At 43.7% G+C, this 21,913-nt stretch overlaps 1 protein-coding gene across 1 annotated transcript; it reads left to right on the forward strand.

The window, feature by feature from the left end:
• The first annotated feature begins 19,777 nt into the window (after window positions 1-19,777).
• LOC113587643 (odorant receptor 131-2-like) lies at window positions 19,778-20,755 on the forward strand. The gene has a single exon (XM_027026403.2). It carries the CDS (start codon window positions 19,778-19,780, stop codon window positions 20,753-20,755), a length of 978 nt encoding a protein of 325 aa, XP_026882204.2.
• The last annotated feature ends 1,158 nt before the right edge of the window (window positions 20,756-21,913 follow it).

The following is a 21,913-nucleotide window of genomic DNA, read 5'->3' on the forward strand; positions in this document are numbered from 1 at the left end:
TTGTATCTTAAATCTCCATATATGATTTTCTGAGAGGTAAAACAGCTTATTCATTTAATTTTGTTGCATGTATAATTATAATTCAATGTACAATTTCCAGCTCATTAGATTCCAGGAATCAGGGCAATAAAAACATACAACTTGTTGTATACAATACAACACATCCAAGAAGTGTAGGCCTTTAACCACCTAGTGTAAATTCACAGGGAACTGGTCTGGCAGTATATAAATTAAAATGATTCTTCAGTCTATTTAGTTAGTACTTAGGTATTTACATTATGTAAAGCGTGAGTTCAAGTTAACACATGGTTTTATTTGTGTAATACAAATCAATTAGTTACACATTACAATAGGTTAGATAACAAAATGAGTCTATACAAATGGTAATGTAAATACCAGAAATACAGCAAAGGAAATAGCTGCTACATGAATTGTACCTAATAGACTGGCAGACAAAGAGAAAAGAGGAGAGGGCAGCAGAGAGAGGCGAGAGTACACCCCAGGGAGAGATTTCTCTAAACCTGTCCACCGTCCAGATTTGCCCCAGCTCCACCCTCAGCTCCACTCTCAGCTCCATCCGCAGCTCCACTCTCAGCTCCACCCACAGCTCCACTCTCAGCTCCACTCACAACTTGTAGGACAGTCTTGAATACCCATTGACCCTTTGGGTGGTGCAGGACCAAAGAGACCATGGTAAGATCACAGATCTGAGTCCACAGATGTGCACAGTAGTTGGAGTAGATGGGAATGAGGCCTCATAGGTCAGAGTTTGGCCTAAACTTTAAGGGTTAACTAAAACCTCTGGGCTTTATACTAATTGCACATTATTTGTTCTGTATGGCAAACAAAGTTGCACAAAAAAGTATCTAACATGCGTCACTAGTGTGGGCAGAGAGAAGTGTACACAACCATGTGTTAGCTGGGGTGCACTGAACCTGCAGGAAAATGTCCCCCAAGCCAGGATGAAGGCAATGCTAGTGTGTGCTTACACAAGAGAGCTGACATTCAGTGCCAAGGCTACTCTGACCCCAGACATTACTAAGTTCATCAGGGCAGGAGCAGCACGGTCCATATTTTAATTAGCTGAATACACCAGCAAATCTTCATACTACAGTATATTCATCTCTTACATGATATTAAAAGTATTATAAATAAAGATAATTTCTCATGTACAATGGCCATTTAATTAGAAACACCTCCCTGGCTCCTACCTCATAGATGCTATTTAAATGCATACATTTATTTTCTGGGGTCCATCCATATGCTATGCATAATTTGTCTTGTTGTGCTGATATGAGTCTATCAACTATAGGAGTTCATATCCAGACAACAGTGGTCCTGTGGTCATGAACTGACCACTGACATTAGAATATACAAAAGCATCAGCCTCATTTACTTTTTAATCTGAATTTTTACTCAAAGCTGAAAACGCCAGCCTTTGTTTGGGCTGATTCAAACACAACTCTGTGACCCTCTAACTGTGCTTGGGCTGATCCAAACACAACTCTATGACCCTCTGACTGTGTTTGGGCCGATCCAAACACAATACTATGACCCTCTAAGTGTGTTTGGGCTGATTCAAACACAACTCTATGACCCTTTAACTGTGTTTGGGCTGATCCAAATAACTGTGACCCTCTAACTGTGTTTGGGCCAATCCAAACACAACTCTATGACCCTCTAACTGTGTTTGGGCTGATCCAAACACAACTCTATGACCCTCTAAGTGTGTTTGGGCTGATCCAAATAACTCTATGACCCTCTAACTGTGTTTGGGCCGATCCAAACACAACTCTGTGACGGTCTAACTGTGTTTGGGCTGATCCAAACGCAACTCTATGATCCTCTAACTGTGTTTGGGCTGATCCAAACGCAACTCTATGATCCTCTAACTGTGTTTGGGCTGATCCAAACACAACTCTGTGACCCTCTGACTGTGTTTGGGCTGATCCAAACACAACTCTGTGACCCTCCGACTGTGTTAGGGCTGATCCAAACACAACTCTCTGAACCTCTAATTGTTTGCTGTTTGTCACCATGAAAGGCCATTTTGTGTCTTCAGAATATATAGCAAAATAGTTAAACCGTTTAATGTTAAATATGCTGAAACATATTAACAAATATTTTTTATTAACAAATGATCAAACTCACTGAATATTTAGCTTTTTCAAATGTATATTCTTATTAGATCATGTCACATCAAAGAGTTGACTAGTCTAAGACTCAAACCATCAGATATGATTCATACTGTATTTCACATGCTCACTGTTAGGCCCTAACTGACTTACATCAGTGATCCATGTAAGTTAAGTGAGAATTAAAAAGCTTCCTAAAATCCTATGTGGCTAATTATGTTTTGCATAAATAATTAATGTGGTCATGCAATTAATATATAATTAGATGTTTTTTGACTTATTGTTTGGCACTGACATAGAACATGTCACCGAGGACAGCTAGGCAACATCAGAGCCTACACCAGTACACCAGTACACCGGTAAATGGGTAATTAGACCAGAGCAGGATGGAAAACAAACGCTCATTGAATGACTCTTTGCTATAATTAGACCACAGGGACGTTTCCTACATCCACGACTCATAATTATAGTAAACATGTTGATGTAATATTTGTCCACAGAACAACTTGTGGATCTTTGCTGATTTATTACTGATTGTTTTGTTTACACTATAATCAAACTGTTAAAAGTTAAATAAAATAAAAACTAAATAAACAGAGGTTTTGCATAGAACAGATTTGATATTGTCACGGGATGCTATTCATTGGGTGATGTGAGTGATGTCCCCTCACACTAATCATATAATGTGTTAGGTTGGGTGGTGTGAGTGATGTTCCCCTCACACTACACATATAATGTGTTAGGTTGGGTGGTGTGAGTGATGTTCCCCTCACACTACACATATAATGTGTGAGGTTGGGTGGTGTGTGTGATGTCCCCTCACACTACTCATATAATGTGTGAGGTTAGGTGATGTGAGTGATGTCCCCTCACACTACACATATAATGTGGGAGGTTGGGTGGTGTGAGCAGGGTCCTCCCAAAGCTGAAACGAAACCTATACCACTGTCTGGAACCACTGTGCTATTATCAGTATTATTTTTTGCTTTTGTGTCATGAATGACCACAACAGTGTAATATCCACCTCAGAACAAGCAAAAGACAAAGAAAGGGGAAAATGCAGAAGCAGGATACTTAGCTATACAAGAGACAGACTAGACTAAAACAGAAGACAATCATAACAAGAGACAGACTAGACTAAAACAGAAGACAATCATAACAAGAGACAGACTAGACTAAAACAGAAGACAATCATAACAAGAGACAGACTAGACTAAAACAGAAGACAATCATAACAAGAGACAGACTAGACTAAAACAGAAGACAATCATAACAAGAGACAGACTAGACTAAAACAGAAGACAATCATAACAAGAGACAGACTAGACTAAAACAGAAGACAATCATAACAAGAGACAGACTAGACTAAAACAGAAGACAATCATAACAAGAGACAGACTAGACTAAAACAGAAGACAATCATAACAAGAGACAGACTAGACTAAAACAGAAGACAATCATAACAAGAGACAGGACTAAAGGAAAAATCAGAAAGTTGCAGATAAACATAAGAAGACGAAGCAAAAACCGAACATTACTTGTGTATAACTGGGAGAGCGTAAACTAGATGGAAGCAAACTACAGACAAGGAAAGAGAGCACAAGAGATGAAGCAAGAGAATGACCAGCAAACATGAGATAATAAAGAGGCTTAAATAGGAATACTCACACCAGACAAACAAGGAACAGCTGGAGCTAAAGAGGAGGAGACAGGGAACCTTAGAAAACAACAAGAACAGGAAAACATGGAAGTCAGATAGTCAGGGAAATGGGAATGCTCTGGTATGCGAGCATAACACTTTTACTTAAAGACAGCAAGGGAAATAGATTTTTAACATTTTACACAGTACTGGAATATTGTTAGACAGCTTCTGCTGAGCATGTCACAATTGGCCACCCCCCGTCCCTGTCTCTGGTGTGGAAGAAGCCACCCATCTTGCTCCTGTTCCCAACCTATTGGAGGCTGCCTGGCCTGTTCTCATTGTCCGAGATGTCACTGAACCAGTTCCTGTTTCCTGTATCTGGTCTGTTCCTGCAGCCACTCCTCTGAACCTCCCGGACCCGCAGCTAACTGGCACACCCACGTCTCTGGGCCTCTCGGACCCGCCTCTGTCCGTCACAGCCCCGTCGCCGGATCCCCCATTGAACGTCGCAGCTGTGCCCCTAGACCAGTCCAGTCCTGGTCCTGGTGCGATGGACACCTCACAGCTTGACCCTGGAATGGAGGAAGCCACTCCACAATTTCCCATGCCTCGCGCCAGGCCTGTTCTCATGCCTCGTGCCAGGCCTGTTCCCGTGCCTCGCGCCAAGTATGCAAAGTTAGGGATCCGGGCTTTTCTCCTCGAACGGCTATATGTGAGGTGGGGTAAGGTAGGATAACCAAAAGGGTTAGACTTATGCAGAAGGTTTGTAAGAGGGAGTACCATGTCTGAGAAATTCTGAAAGAAACTTCTGTAGTATCCTGTCATGCCAAGAAAACTCCGTAATTCTCTTCTGCTTGTAGGGGCAGGAAAAGCCAGTATAGTATGCACCTTTGTGTCCTGAGGACGAACAACACCACAACCCACTCGTTTCTCAAAATAAAACACTGTAGCATGGCCAAATTCACATTTAGCCAGATTTAGGGTTAAGGTGGATTCTTGGAACCAAAGGAATATTTCGCAGAGGGTGTGTATGTGAGTTTCCCATGTATCCACAATACACAATAACGTTGTCTAAATAGGCATCGCACCCTCCAATGCCAGCTAATACTCTGTTCATAACACGTTGAAACATCGCTGGGGTGTTTTTTTAAACCAAAAGGCATGACCTGATATTGTAGGAATGTGTCATGGGTAGCAAAAGCAGAGATTTCAGAGGCTCTCTCTGTTAACGGAACTTGCTAATATCCCTTTAATAGGTCAAGCTTGAAATTGGGCATTACCCACACGATCTACACAGTCTTCTATCCTAGGAAGAGGAAACAAATTGCACTTAGTCAACAAGTTAACTTTTCTATAATTGGTACAAAATGAAAGGTGCCATCCGGTTTAGGTACTAACAAACAAGGCAAACACCAAGGGCTAGCGCTAGGAGTAGCAAGACCATTTTTAAGGAGGTATTCAACTTCCTTTTTCATAAGCGACCATTTGGCTGGGTTCACATGATAAGAATTTTGTTTCACTGGGTGACTATCACCAACGTCCACATCGTGCAGAAGAACCATAGTGTGAGAAGGAGCATCTGAAAACAACAACAAGGGTTGGTGGATTAACCATATAACATCAAGTCGAGATGACTCAGGAAGATGTCCTAATTTAGAGGGGAGATCTTTAAGGGATTCGGAATTGGGTAGATGAGCAGAAGGACAAAAATTCTCAAGTAAATTTAAACCATCCACATCAGAGGCATGCTCAGATAAAGAGGCAGGGATTGGGGATACGACTAGGGACGGAACAGGTGCACAACTACTACCATCAGTTGTGGAAGTGTCACGTGAGACATAGCATTTGAGCATGTTAATGTGACAGACATGTGACTTTTTCTTATGGTCGGGTGTCTGTATCACATAATTCGTATCACTGAATCATGACTTACCCACATTCGGATCAGCGAATTTAGCATGACGGACAGAACCTGGCAAATGCAATAAAGCTACCACTTTGTCTCCTTCCTGAAAGGATCTCTGAACAGCTTGCAAATCGTACCTAGCGTTCATAATGCACTGGGACTTGTTTAGGGTTTTATGTGCTAACTCACAAAGGGAGTGTAAACGCTCACGGAACTCACTAACAATCAAGAACATTAGTTGGGGAGGAGGGAGAAAGATCTGGAGACAACACCTGCTCATCACTATTATTAACATCATTAACGGTCCTCGGATGGTCCGAACACTAACTCAGCCGCGCCAAATCCGAGTGACTCCTGAGGAGTAGTACAAATAGCAAACAGAAGGCGGGGAAGACCCACATCCCAGTCCTTTCTCAGCATGGTCTTTAAGGTTTGGTGAAACCTTTCTAAAGCACCCTGGGATTCAGGATGTTTTACTGTCACGGAATGCTCCTCCCCACGAGTCACGTGGTACGGCCTGTGGCGTGCAGGGGGACTCACATGTGTCATTTGTAACCATAACCCCCTAGGGATTGCGTACACATGGACAGGGATTAATGTTAAACGGTAGTCTGTCTAGTTAAACCCCTGTCATTGTATGATCCCCATAGGTAACTGTCAACCTGTAATGTTGAAACATCTGTGTAGCTGTTATGCCTGTTTGTATCGTCTTCCATTGCATGATAGTTAGCTTTGTTACGTGTTAAGTGTAGAGTTGTGTTATTTGTAAATGTTACATGTGAGTGCCACCGTTCTGTACCAAGGCCTGTGGCACTCGGGCCCGCGTTACAGAATGACCAACCACCACAATAAGCCAGCTCCCTCGCTTAAGGATGGACTTCCTTGCACCCCCCTTACTGTTGCCTGGGTCCCAGGATATTGGGGAAAGGACTGTGACCGGTGTCTGCGTCTACTCCTGAGGTGGAGGGGAACACCCCCAGGAATGTCTTGGGGGGGGGGGGGGGTGGCTGAGGCTACAAAGCCTTGGAGGCAAACTGTTTCTGGGGTGCTCCAAGAGTGAGAGAGGAGGACCGTTCAGGGGAGGAGCACGCCCGGAACCGGGACAGATGTGTACCCCCACGTGTACGTCGAAGCCGAGGACACGTCACAGCACCTTATGTATCTGTGGAATGGTGCTAGTGTTTGTGTATATGTGCACCTTGTGTATGTGTTTAGGCGTGTCATGACACAGGGAAGCGTTGGGAATCAAGCCCCTAGGGAGGGGTCATCGTCGAGGACGTTACACACGTTACGAGGAGCGTTAAGGACTGCCCCGAGAGAGGCAGGGAGTCTTTCTCCCTCCTGCACGGCGGTCTCCCTGACTGGCGGTTCCTGGCCCGCCTTGTGTTGGGTGGGCACCAGGCATTGCCATGCAGTGTCTGTTTGTGTGTGCATGGTGGCCCGGGACGCTTTGGGAGCCATGCCCCTTGGGAGGGGGTACTATCACAGAACGCTCCTCCCCCACGGGTCACGTAGTACGACCCGCTGCGTCCAGGGGGACTCACGTGTCATTTCTAACCACGCCTGGACAGGGATTAATGTTAAATATTAGTCTGTCTACTTAAACCCCTGACAGTGTATGATCCCTGTTGGTCATTGTTGTCCTGTAATGTTGAAACGTCTGTGTAGCTGTTATGCCTGTTTGTATCGTCTTCCGTTACATGTTAGTTAGCTTTGTTACGTGCTAAGTGTAGAGTCATGTTACTCGGAAATGTTACATGTGAGTGGCACCGTTAACGTCTGCGTTGTGTGTTAATAAACATCACTGTCACTGTCGGGGTAGTCTGCGTGTTCTGTATCATGCTCTGCGGCACTCAGGCCAGTGTTATATTTACCTGCAACTGGTGCATAACTCTATGGCAATGTCTAGACATAAAATTTGCTCTTTGGTCAGTCTGAACGTATTTAGGCAGACCAAAAACAGTAAAAAATGGAATCAAAGCATTTACGATGGCTGGGGCCTTTAGGGAGCGAAGAGGAACAGCTTCAGGAAACCGAGTGGCAGCACACGTAACGGTCAATAAATATACATGACCTGCTTTCATTTTAGGGAACGGGCCTACACAGTCAATAATAATAATAATAAGTTTAAAGGGCTCACAAATTACTGGAATGGGCTTCAGTGGAGCCGGCAGGATAACCTGATTCGGTTTCCCTGCAACTTGACAAGTACGACATGAACGACAAAATTGGACCACATCCCGTTTTACCATTGGCCAGAAGAATTGTTGCAACACACGCTGATACATTTTCCTAATACCAAGGTGTCCAAATAAGAAATGATCGTGTGCAAGACGCACATGAAGGGGAGGGTGAAATACCATTCTGTGCATAAGCATAAATTCATACACCAGAAAGGCAGCATCAATGAGGGATGTAACCTTTTGCTCATTGAGATGCATGACAACCTTTTCTGGGACAGTTTTTAAATTCTTCTAACAGAACAAGTTCTTTAAACTGTTCCAATGTGGTTGCTTTGCATGCGGCGCACCACTTTTCGAGAAGCATGGTTTTCTCCCGAGCAAACTCAACATATGTCTGGCTGGTGGTTTTGAAATGTTTTCGGAACCTTGTCAATATACCTCCGGCACCAGCTCATACGCGTGCAGAACCGCAGACTTCACTGTGTCGTAATCCAAACTCTGCTCTAATGTCAGAGCAGAACACACCTCCTGTGCTCTTCCCACTACCTTACAGTGCAACATTAACGACCAAACTTCCTTTGGCCTCTATAGTGTGGACACAATACGTTCGAACACGGGAAAATACATGTCAACCTCATTCTCATGGAACAAAAATGTGCCCTAATTCCCTAAACCAAAACAGAGGATAAAGAAAGTACCCAAAATAAATGGTGTCATCTCTCTACATCTCTACGACTAACATACTCTGTACAGACATATCTGAACTAAACACAAAACCCTTGCATACTCACGACCCAAAAACAAAACTGTTCAGTAACAAATGTACAAGAATAGACACAATGCCAAGTATGCGAAGGTAGGGATCTGGGCTCTTCTCCTCGAATGGCTATATGTGAGGTGGGGCAAGGCAGGATAACCAGTCAGGCCACACAATGCAATCACCATCAATTGTCAGCAGCTGGCGCAGTGATGGAAACGCAGATGACAAGATAACCTGCAACAAAATACATAGAAACAGACACACAAAATAACCCACCAAGGGTCGTAACACACCGTGTCTGCTTCTGTTTCCTCAGTTCTTGTTTTGCCAGCTCCTGTTCCTGGTTTTGTCCATGTTCCTGTCCATAAATCCATACCTGTTTTTATTACCGTAGTGAAACCTGTTAACCTACCTTGTGGCATCTGTACCCATGCCTGTTGTGTATTTTGTCCCTGTGCCTGTCTGTGTTGTACTTAACGTAATGTGTCTTTGCTTCTGTCCCTGACACCAGTTTTTCTCCTCTCCTCTCTCTGCTTGTCTCTGTGCCTGTCTCCAGCCCCAGCCATGTCTCTGTGCCCATCTCCAGCCCGAGCCATGTCTCTGTGCCCATCTCCAGCCCCAGCCATGTGTCTGTGCCCGTCTCCAGCCCCAGCCATGTCTCTGTGCCCGTCTCCAGCCCCAGCCAAGTCTCTGTGCCCATCTCCAGCCTGAGCCATGTCTCTGTGCCCATCTCCAGCCCCAGCCAAGTCTCTGTGCCCGTCTCCAGCCCGAGCGATGTCTCTGTACCTGTCTCCAGCCCCAGCCATGTCTCTGCGCCCATCTCCGGCCCCAGCCATGTCTCTGCGCCCATCTCCGGCCCCAGGCATGTCTCTGTGCCTGTCTCCAGCCCCAGCCATGTCTCTGCGCCCATCTCCAATCCTGACCAGGTCTCCAGTCCCAGTCCTTTTCCCCATCTGGCTTCTGTCACTCAATCTGTCCCAACTCCACTACCTGTCCAGGGTTTAGCCCAGAGTCCCGTGCATGCCCCTGGTCTTGCCACAATCCCTGTTTGTAGTCCTGCCCCTGGTCCTGTTCCTACTTCTTTGTTTACTCCATGTGTCCTCTCATCTGTTTCTGCTCCTCAACCAGGTCCTGTTTCAGTACCTGCTTGTGTCCCTCGTGTTCCTGTGTCCAGATTGGCTTCCTCAATGTCCCCTAGTTCTGGTTCCTGTCCTGCCTTGTCGTCCCTAGCGCCTCCTTTTGGTCCTTTCTGCTTCATGTGGTACTCCTGTTCCTACTCCCTGTCTTGCCTGATCTCCTGCCTCTGTTCCTACATCTGTTCCTGGTCCTGGTCCTTATCCTGTTCCCCCGGGTTTTGTATTCGTTCCCTTGTCTGCTCCTGTTTCTGTCTGTTCTTGTCTTTTCTGGGTCCTGTCCCTGCTCCGTGTCTTGCTCGTTCTGCTTGTTGGTGTCTCGTTCTATCCTGCATTCTGTTTTGCACACTTTAGTGGGGGGTTCTGTCCTGAATGACCACCCTCCTGGCATCCCTGTTTCCATGGTTTCCCTGTCGTGTCTGTTTTCCTTTACTTCCTTGTTCCATTCCTTGGTTTCATTTTCCCCGCCCCTTGTCTGTTCCTAAATTCCAGTCCTTGTTTTGGTTTTCCCTGATCTTATATTCACCTGTGTCTGGTTAGTGCTTAATTGTCCTGGTTATTTAAGCTATGTTTGGTTTCCCTTGTTGTCATTTTTTTTGTTTGTTTGTTTGTTTTTTGGATAACTTTGGTCATGTGTGGAGTTGTTGTCGTTATCGTCCTTGTTTCATTTGTTTGTTTAGTTCGTGTGTTACTTTAGCTTAGTGTTTTCCCTCTGTCTGTTTTATTTGCCCCCCTTGTTTAGTTTCCTATTTAATTAAAGAACCTCCTGCATCTGCATTCTGCCTTTTGTCTCGTCCCAGCAAATATTGTTAGAGAACAGTACTTAGACCAGCATTTCTCAACAGAGGTGGTGTCTGGGTGCTGTCAAAAAAATAGAGATTCTGAAATTGCTGACATAATAAAATTAATCAAAATAAAAAACGAAAACTTACACAACTTGTCATCATCAAAAATCTGTCTCATGTGCCCTATCCGCATGTCAGTGTCTATGCCAGGGTCAGCATATGACTATGAAAAGTCTGACCTAAACAGCCTACTATTATTATTATTATTATTACTACTAATTTTTCATTTTCACTGTTGTGCAATGCATTATGAGAGTATGGTGTGAGGAACACAGACTAGCATCGAACGGCTTTTGAAAAGAATTGCTCCAGAATCAGATAACTCTGGAATGAAACCATCAACTTTATCATCCATTGGTAGCTTAGCAGCAAGGGTAGAGATCAGCTACAAGACAAAGAAAAGACATTAATCTTTACTGGGGTCCATCGTGCCCTCTCGCTATGTACCTAGCCATGATAGTAGCTAAGGCTAAGGTTTTGAGCCAGTTTTGAATATCTTTGGAGACTGAGTACCCAATAGTTGCAAATAGCACCATTGATATTCTTCTGCCCTTCTCTATGATGTGTTTGGGCAAGCTGAGCTTTTTAAGCCATTTCATCAAGAACAAGTGCAGAGAGCGACTGAGGGCTGTAGACTCGCTCTTTGTTTGTCTCTCATCCACTCCAGCAAGAGCATGGTTGTGTACGCTGTACCAGGCTCAGGTTTCCCATTGATAGTAAGTGGTGGATTCTTTAGGCTGTTTTAATGTACTTCTATTAAGGAATAAAGGGTTGCCATAGCAATGCTAGTTGAACAATGTACTGAACACTTGACTACTCAGTTCCTACTGGCAGAGGAAACAGTGCTAAATTCTAGCATGCCAAGATACAATAATGAGATGACCATAATTACCATGCTAATTTATTCAGGTGGGGCTTCTGGATCCTCCCTGTAGTGTGGATGACACACTGGTCCTGCTTTCTGATTATGGCTTTTTTATTTTTAACTCCAGGTCATTGCCAAATGCTTCAGTGTAACGCCCCCCAGTACTCTTACCCATGACTGGTATGTTCATATTAAACCCTACGTGTGTATGATGTCAAAAATTAGATATTAACATCAGTCCACAGCAACACTATATGTGTTTGCCCAGTCTGTTATTCGATTGACTTCATTATTCTACAGGTAATGCACTAATAACAATATAAGTTATGATAACATTTTCTCATGGTTTAATATTGCTTTTAATTTAAGTGTGAATTTGCATAGATAACACATTTTATTTATATACAATATATTGGTTGTAATTCTTTTTACATTCTTAAAGATCTGCATAATTTTTGTGAATGTCATGCAACACTATTCTGAGGCTGGTCACGTCTTTTCTCCCATAGATATGTGCACAGCTGAGTGTAACAACAGTGAGGAAGCTAACAGCACCAGTTATCATCTACAGCTGGTCAGCTCCACGCCTTTGAGGATGAATGTATCAACAGCCATAACTCAGGTCTTTGTGTGGCCTTTTGTATACATCAATGTGCTCATGCTTGCCACCTTCTCCAGGAAGCAGGCCTTCAGGACTGAGACACGCTACATATTGTTTGCCCACACCTTACTGGGTGATTTGATTGTTCTTTTGCTGACTGATTTTGTGGTGCTCATATCCTACAGTGATGTCCTGATGCCCATGGTGTTCTGCATTCCCGTGTGCATGCTTATGGAGATGGTCACTATATGCACACCTATGATTATCACTGCCATGTGTGTAGAGCGCTACGTGGCCATCTGTATGCCTCTGAGACACAGTGCTCTCTCCACCTCCAGCAGGACCCATACTGCCATCCTCACCATCTGGATTATAAGCGCTGTATATCCACTTGTGGACATGATCATCCTTGTCTCGACTGTCTCGCAAGCTTATCTGGCACAGCTCACTTTTTGCTATTATGAGATCATGACTCCTGAGTCATGGCACTCTTACATGAGGAGCTTCCTGTGTATCATCAACTTCATAATAATTTTTCTTATAGAATTATTTTGCTATGTGATGATTATGCTTGCTGCCCGAGCAGCCTCTGTTGATGAGAAGTCTGCAGCTAAGGGGCTCCGTACCATCTCACTGCACATGCTTCAGCTTACACTGTGTACAATGGAGATTATCTGCCCCTATATTGAAGCCATCGTCATACAGCTAGATATCCAGGTATATCTGTCAGTCCGCTTTTTCAACTTTATAACATTCAGTGTCATCGCCAGGGCAGTCAGTCCACTCATCTATGGAATAAGAGATAAGAAATTTTATGCTGCCTTTGTATGCTACATGCAATGTGGACAAAATCACCTGAAAATCTCACCTGAAAATAGAAAACCAAACCCAGCATAAAACATCTAAATTTATATTACTACTGAAAAACCCTCCTGAAGGGTCCTTTCATTTGTAGATGCATATAGATAGTTTCTATAAGGGTTACACACTATTTTCTCTGAATCACCTTTGACAAAATTTAATCCATTGCTAAGATAAAACTGTGAATTACATTTAAAAATGAAATACTTGAGCCCCTGGCCACTGTGTTATTTCGATATAAGAGAAGAAGAAAATTCTCTTCCAGCTACTTGATCAAGAGTGAATCCGTCAGTACAATTCTGCTCTTTGCAATGGCACCAAGAATTTGTTTGTCCAAATATACTATTGTCCAAAGAAAGTACTGCTACATTCTTCACATTTATTCCTATGACACCAGGTTAGATGTTTATGGCACATGTTATGATCCCCTGTAAAACTGTCATAATAAGTATTGTACGTACTATGGTGATTAATTCCATGTGGGTTCCCAGAGCACTGAATTCCCACTGGGTTCCCAGGGCACTATCAGCTATTTTGGAAAGTTATGTTCTTTTTAAATTGTTTCCAACCTATAATAAATAAACCAAATTAAGAAAGTGAAATTGCATTTTTCATGCACATTCCTAGTCATCATGGCCAGATGCTTGTCTTACAATCACTATTGAATGGTTCCTAATAAGAGTGCTGATCTTGGACCTGTTATTGTCATGATGACCACATGCACTATGTTCATCTGACACAATCTGAATGTAGTGGTCAATAGTACACAATAGTCAATAGTACACGTTAATGTCTTTCCCATTCTGTGGTTCCTCAGCTTCTGGACAGAATGCAACTCCTTAATTAAGGAGGCCTCACACACTTATGAATGATGCAGACAGTTTAGTGAGACTGCGCTACATTACACCACCCTTTAGTGCACAGGAGACATAAGGGCCTGTAGCCTGTCCTTCAATGACATGTTCAGGAGTCTGTGTCAGGCATTCCGGTGGTTGTACGACTAGTTCTACCTCAGTGTTTTACAATAATGAGCAATATGGAATTGCAAGAGGACTTGAGTACTTTGAAAACTATTATGTCAGATGAACAGTGAGCACAATGTATGTTATCATAGGACACAAACCACTCAAATGTGACGTTGGCACAGAGGGAGCAAGAGGCGCTAGAAGGTGCTCTTTATTGTCCATAACTAAAGGCACAAGCATATAGCAACAAAATGAAACAAAAAGTAAGTGCTTGTCATGGTTGTCTGTGTTGGTTCCCCAACAGGTAATCTGCTAATGCGCAGCGCCATCCCTGCTGACCTGCGGGTTGAGATAATGGAAGGAAGAAACAAGGGACAGGTGCACATGGTTAGCAGGCTGGTGATTGGGAAAGGGGTAAGTGTGAGCTGTGGTCCTCCCAGCAAGTGGGCATGGTCCTCCTGCTGAGAGGCCGGCCACTCGTGACACCAAGATCAAGAGTCTTTATTAGTGGGTGTCACGTCCACAGCCCAGAGCGTTCTCCATTTCCCAGGCAACCTAATCACTTCCATGGTTCCATGTCTCCTCCCCTTTATCTCCAGCTGTTCCTAGTTTGTGCTTTGTTCTGCTCTTGTTTGCAAGTTTCTGTTATTACAGTTTTTATTAATTCTATTTTATTTATCACGCTCTTTATGGCGTCACTCTTTAGTTCCGTTTCACAGAACATTCGCTCTTAACTCCTCCCACGTTACAGTAGTCTGACAAAAGACTTTTCAATTACCTGGGAACCCCCAGAGCATTAGTCATAACATTGTTTAAAAAAAATTTACTTATTTTACATTTTAATGGATGTGTGATGCTGTTATGTCTTGGCTAATCACTGTGGAATGATCACATATGTTATTAAGAAATAAAGAAAATAAGAAATCTGGTCTTTTTCAAGATGAAGTGAAATGTTTGCTAAGTTCCACAAAGCAATTCTGTGTACCATTTTATGGTCTGTGCATGAAGGACAAAGCCCTACATGCTCTCCAACTCTCCAACCGTGTGCATGTGGATGCTATCTTTACATGCTGTCTCTCCACATGCACACATCTCTACTTGTTGGTGACATTTATCTCATATAATCAGGACACTTGTACATTTCTATATATTTGCTCGATGAGAAGGCAGGCCTTCAAAACTAAACACGCTACATAGTGTTGTCATACATTCATAGTGGACTTTCTAATGGCAGGTTTTATGATACTGTTATGGAGGCTTTAGTGTCAGTGGGATTCCATGATTCCTTTTTGTACCTGGTGATTAGCAGCAATATACCTTGCTGTGACAAGGCATAGGGGAAGTATTGGAAGTTGCTAGAACAGGGTGAGATACGAGTGTTGGTAGAGGAGAAGTGAGAAAGATTTGGCAGCAGAGAACTTTGATAAGATGGGAATGAGTGGTGGAATGCAAAGTCTCATGGGAGTTGCTTTGGAAAGCCAAGTTTCACTGAATAAAATTCCTAATCAAGGCTCTCTATGATGATGTATCAAGTCTACATAAGTTATGGTTGCCCCTCCTCTAGAGTTGTGGTTCTCATTGTGATGATTTTGCCATGTGCTGTGTTTGGATTTCATTTAATTCTGCTTTTGTTTTGGTTATCTGCTTTCCTGTGTTTGTTAGTGATTCTGTCTGTGTTGTCAAATGTATAACGGTGAGCGGTAAGGAGACAGACACGTGTGGAGAAGAGCGAGATTTAGTAGGGGCAAATCCAGATTCAGAGTTGTTATAACAGTACAGGTTCACTGAGCCAATATGGAGAGTACAAAGATACATGAATAAGCAAAGAAAAACACACAAAGGCAAACAGGGGAAGCAGGCAATAACAGAGGCTAGAAAGAACTCAGAGGCTAAGAAACACAAATGCTGGGAAAAACAGTAAGACTAGGATACACGGAGTACAAACTTACGGGCATACAGATGCGGGTTTTCAGACATTCATCCAAACAGTGAACAGCAAAAACACAGGGAATCAGACAGGGTTTAAATACATTAAATTAACAAGGCTAGAAATGAGGAACAGGTGTGGAAAACCAAACGAGGGGCAGAGACAAGGAAACTACAGAATGGAACCAAAAACACAAGACAGGGAAACCATGAAACAGGGAAGCTAGGAGGAACTAACCATGACAAAATGTTTATTAGCCTTTTGGTTCAATGTTTTATTTTTCGGTTAATATCCGTTACTGTTGGTGTTCCATGTGTGTTTGCCTTTATTCCATTATGTTTGCTGAGTTCTGCTTCAATCCTAATAAATAATATCGACTCTCTCAACTGCATCCTGCACTCCTTTCTATGTGACAGAATAGCTGACCAACCAATGATGCAGCAAGAGGACCCCACCCCCACCACCTACGGTGTCCAGGAGGACGGAGGAGTGAGGATGCTCGGGACCAACAGTCAGATCCACTGTGGTGCTGAACTGAGTACAAATGATCCCTCCCATCTTCCACAGGAGGGTTACTGGGATGTTTCTTAGGCACAGGTCTTCCCATATGGAGTCAATGGTTTGTCAGCCACCTATCACAAATCCCAGCATCTCTCCTCAGGGATATAACTCTCCCAGTCAACCAGGTACTGTTATATACCGGCCCCTTTCCTGGAGTCCAGCAACTGATGGACGACGTAGACTGGGGTGACTAGGCTGACCATCGAAGCCACACCTCTGGACCTCCCTGCAGTGTCGCTGACCGCCGAAGCTGCGCCCCCAAACCTCCCGGGCCCCGCTGCTGAGCAACGTAGCCACACCACTGGACTTCCCAGGCCCACCGCTGATGATCAAAGCCGCACCCCTGGACCTCTCTGCAGTGCCACTGACCACCGAAGCTGCGCCCTCAGACCTCCCTGCAGCGCCACTGACCGCCGAAGCCACACTGCTGATCACCGAAGCTGCGCCCCCGGACCTCCCTACAGCGCCGCTGACTGGCCTAGCCGTGCCTGCAGACCTCCCGGGCCTGCCGTTGACTGATGTAGCTGCTCCCCTGGTCCTTCCTGGCCTGCTGTTTGCAGCAGCTGCATGTCAGGATCTGTCGACCATAGCTGCTGCGCTGCTGGACCCCCAGCCAGACCCTGCTCCCAGTGTAGAGGATGCTGCGCTGCCAGTCCCTGTCTCTGGCACAGAGGTCAATGCGTTATCAGTTACGGTTCCTGGAGTGGATAAGCTGCCTTGCCTGTCCCCGTGCCTTGCGCCAGGACTGTCCCTGTGGTTGCTCCTCATTGCTCACCTGTATCGAAAAAGACTGCAACAGAGGGGTCCCCTGAGATGCTCAGAACTCCTTCTGCCATACCTGGCAGCCAGCCACCGACTCTTATGGCCTCTCAGTCAACTTCTCAGACTCATATGGCTCCTTTATTTACACCTCTCTTAACTCCTTTGCTGCCTGAGGTTGCTGTGCCAGCCCCTATTACTGCCGCAGAGACTACCTCGTCATTTTCCTCAGCTCTAGTTTTGCCTGTTCCTGGTTTTGTCTTGGTTCCTGTGAATATATCTGCCTGTTTATGTGACCTTGGTAAAACCTGTTACCCTACCTTGTGGCATCAGTGTTCCCTTGCCAGTTCCAGTACCTGTAACCATGCCTGTTGTGTATTTCCTGTGCCTGTCTCAGTTGTGTTGTCTTTGTTTCTGTTCCTGTCCCCATTCCCATGGCTGTGCCCAATGTCAATGTTCCTCTCCTCTTTTCCTTTCCAAACTCTGTCCCCGCCTCCTCTACCTCCCTCTATCTTGCCTGAACCTCCGCCTCTATTCCTAATTCTGGTATTGTGCTTGTCTTTATTCCTGTCCCCGTTTCCATTGTTTTGTTGTTGTTTCAGACCCTGTATTCCTGAGCACATCCATCTGTATCCCTGTTTGTCCTTTTTCTTTCTGTGTCATGCTCAGTCCTCTTTATACACTGTTGCCGCTTCATGTTCTCATCCTAGGTCTGTGTCTGGTGTTTTTCCTCTTGTGTTATCGCCTATCTCAGCTCCTTGCGTCACTCTGGTCTTGTGGCCGTTGCCCCTTTACCTCATCGCCACACCAACTCTCCTCTTACCCTGCCCTGGAATCAGCTTCCCCAGCCATGCAGTGACTTGCCTCCGCCCATCATGTCACCCATTTACACCGCCTACCCTGGCTCCAAATCTTGTGCCTGACTATGGCCTGTCCCTTGAGTCTGTTTCTGTCTGTTCCTGCATCTGCTCCTGTTCCCAGTTTCTGTCTCTAGGTTCTGTGTCTTCATTCTCTTCCACTCTGGTGCCTGTTCCTAGTCATATCTGAGTCTTCGGCTCCCGTTGTGGCCTGTCCGTTCCAGTGTCTTGTCCTGGTCCTGTGTTTGGGTTTTGTTGTTGTTTTTGCATGCCCCGGTGTTGCGCCCTTGGGGGTGGGGTGGGGTGGGGGTTCTGTCATGATTGGCCATGTTTCCATGGTTACCCTCTCAGGTCTGAGTTTGCTTCTTTAGTTTCACTTTCCCCACCCCTCTTCTAGTTTTCCACATCCGTCATTGCCTTCTTCTGTTCCACTTTTCCAGTCCTTGTTTTGGTTTTCGCTGTTCATTATGTTTACCTGTATCTGCATAGTATTCATCAGTCTGTTATTTAAGCCCTGTGTCTTGTATTTCTGTTTTTCCATTATTTTGTTAAGTTTGGTCATGTGTAGTGTCGTTGTCATTATCACCGTCAGCGTCCTTGTTTCATCATTTCCTTAGTTTGCGTGTTAATTTGCCTCAGTGTTTTCTCTGTGTCTCTGTATGTTAGTCTCCTGTGTTGTTTCCCTCGCTTATTAGAGAACCTCCGGCATTTCCATTCTGCCTCTCACCTTCTCCCTGCTAAAACCTCGTCCCTGCTTACAGTATATTGGTTTGTCACACTACAAAGAACACAACTGAATCTCACATTTCCACACAAGTGTCAATGCAGGTGTCATGAGAAAAGATACCCATGAAAATGAATTGAACTAAAACAGTAGGCAAAGTGGGCTCCTCAAAAAAAGGTTGGATCTCAGTCAGGTTGCATGTAGTGTGACAAACCAACCAGTGTACTGTTGAGGACATGTAAGATTTTTGGAAGATCTGCTGCCTCTGTGTCACCATTGCACTTGACAGATAAATTAAATTGACTTTTCTGTTTGGTCTTTAGTGTTTTAATGTACTTCTATGAAGGAATACATGGTTGGAATACCAATACTCACTGAATAATCTCCTAACACCTGACTACTCAATGGTTACAGGCAGAGGAAACAGTGCCAATTTCCACCGTACCAAAAGGCAATCAATTAGATTTTAAGTTTAAGTTAAAGGTCAATGAATGAAATGACCATAGTTATCATTGCTAATTTATTCAGTTGGGGCTTCTGGAGCCCCACCATGACTACTCTGCTGTTTGTAATTGTGAACCTCCCAGTGGTATAGATGACCCACTGGTCCTGCTTTTGATTAGGGCTTTTTTATGTTTAACTCCAGGTCATTGCCAAATGCTTCAGTGTAACGCCCCTCAATACTCTTAGCTATATGTATGTACATATTAAGCTTTACGAGTGTATGATGTCAGAAATTAGATATTAAAATCAGCCCACACCAACACTATATATGTGTGTTTGCCCACAGTCTGTTATTCAATTTGACTTTATTATTCTATAGGTAATACATTAATGACAACATGAGTTATGATGACATTCTCATGGTTTATTATTGCTTTTATGATTTAAGTGTGAATTTGCCTAGATAACACATTTTATTTATGTACAATATATTGGTTGTAATTCTCTTTAATAAAAAGACAAAATACTAGGAATGTAAACATCTGCATAATTTTTGTGAATGTCATGCAACACTATTCTGAGGCTGGTCATGTCTTTTCTCCCATAGACATGTGCACAGCTGAGTGTAACAACAGTGAGGAAGCTAACAGCAGCAGTTATCAGCTACAGCTGGTCAGCTCCACGCCTTTGAAGATGAATGTATCAACAGCCATAATTCAGTTCTTCGTGTGGCCTTTTATATACATTGATGTGCTCATGCTTGTCACTTTCTCTAGGAAGCAGGCCTTCAGGACTGAGACACGCTACATATTGTTTGCCCACACCTTACTGGTTGATTTGGTTTTTCTTTTGCTGACTGATTTTGTGGTTCTCATGTTCTATGATAATGTCCTGATGCCCATGGTGTTCTGCATTCCCTTCTGTATTCTCATGGAGATGGTCACCTTGTGTACGCCGCTGACCATCACTGCCATGTGTGTAGAGCGCTACGTGGCCATCTGTATGCCTCTGAGACACAGTGCTCTCTCCACCTCCAGCAGGACCCATACTGCCATCCTCATAATCTGGACTGTAAGCGCTGTAAGGCCGCTCGTGGACGTGATCATCCTTGCCTCGACTGTCTCGCAAGCTTATCTGTCACAGCTCACCTTTTGCTATTATGAGATCTTGACTCCTGAGCCATGGCACCGTTACATGAGGGGCTTCCTGTACATTATAAACTTCATAACCATTTTTCTTGTTGAATTATTTTGCTATGTGATGATTATGCTTGCTGCCCGAACAGTCTCTGTTGACAAGAAGTCTGCAGCGAAGGGGCTCCGTACTGTCTCACTGCACATGTTTCAGCTTACACTGTGTACAATGGAGATTATCTACCCCTATATCGAAGATGTGGTCAAACAGATAGACTTTAAGGTGTATTCGTCAATCCGCTTTTTCAACTTTATAACATTTAGTGTCATCGCCAGGGCAGTCAGTCCACTTGTCTATGGCATAAGAGATGAGAAATTTTACACTGCCTTTGTGTGCTACATGCAATGTGGACAGAATAAAATCTCATTTGAGCATAAACAATCAAACACATAAATCTTCTAAGTGCAAAACACTAATACTGTAAGACAGAAAATCCTCCTGAAGTGCACTTTAAAATGTGCTTAAGTAGTCACTTAGCCATTTCATATGTAGGTGTATATACATATATAGTTTTTCAGAGGGAGATTACACCATTTTCAGCATTTCATCACCACTGACAAGAAAATTTTATCCAATGCTAATCTAAGAATGTGAATTAAATCTAATAATGAAATACTTGAACTCCAATCCTTCCTGTTATGTCAACTATTTTGGAAAATTATGTTGTTTTTAAATTGTTTCCAAGCAATAATAATAATAATAACTAAGAAAGTGAAATTGCATTTTTCATGACCATTCCCAGTCATCATGGCCAGATGCTTATGTCTTACAATCACTTATAAAAGACTAATAAAATTTACGATTCATAAGTATTGTACATACTATGGTGACTAATTCCATGTGGGTTCCCAGGGCACTGAAAGCCTATTGAAAGGCTCCTAATAAGAGTGTTGATCTTGGACCTGCTTCTATCATTATGGCCACATGCATTTCTCTGCTCATCTGACCCAATCTGAATGCACAGTCCCCGGTGTATCATATACTGATGATGCCATAGTCACTAGTACATCTTAATGCCTTTCCTACTGTATGGTTCCTTGGCTTCTGTACAGAATCATACAGGACAGAATGCAACTCCTTAACTAAGGAGGCCTCACACAGACCTATGAATGATGTGGATGGTTTGGTGAGATTGAGCTACATTACATCACCCTTGAGTGCACAGGAGACATAAGGGCCTGTAGCCTGTTCTTCAATGACATGTTCAGGAGTCTTTGCCAGGCATTTTGGTTGTTGCATGACTAGTTCTGCCTCAGTGTTTTACAGTAGAGATTTTTTCTGAATTTCAAGAGGGCATGGGTACTTTGAAAACAATATCAGATGAACAGTGAGCACAATATATGTTGTCATAGGGCACCATCCAAGACCAACAGCCTTTATTAGAAGGCCAACAAAAGGCTTTTCAATTACCTGGGAGCCCACACAGTATTAGTCATAATGTTGTCTCACAACAATTCATTATCTAACATTTTAACAGTTTTTGTATCGCTGTTATGTCTTGGCTAAGCTCTGTGGTATGTACACTTTGATATTTTTTAAATAAAGAAAGAA

The sequence above is a fragment of the Electrophorus electricus genome, chromosome 15 (assembly GCF_013358815.1).
Source record: "Electrophorus electricus isolate fEleEle1 chromosome 15, fEleEle1.pri, whole genome shotgun sequence".
Classification (NCBI taxonomy): domain Eukaryota; kingdom Metazoa; phylum Chordata; class Actinopteri; order Gymnotiformes; family Gymnotidae; genus Electrophorus; species Electrophorus electricus.

Excerpts from the sequence above, each read along its gene's own strand:
- LOC113587643 (XM_027026403.2), top strand. The coding sequence starts at position 19,778 with ATGTGCACAGCTGAGTGTAACAACAGTGAGGAAGCTAACAGCAGCAGT.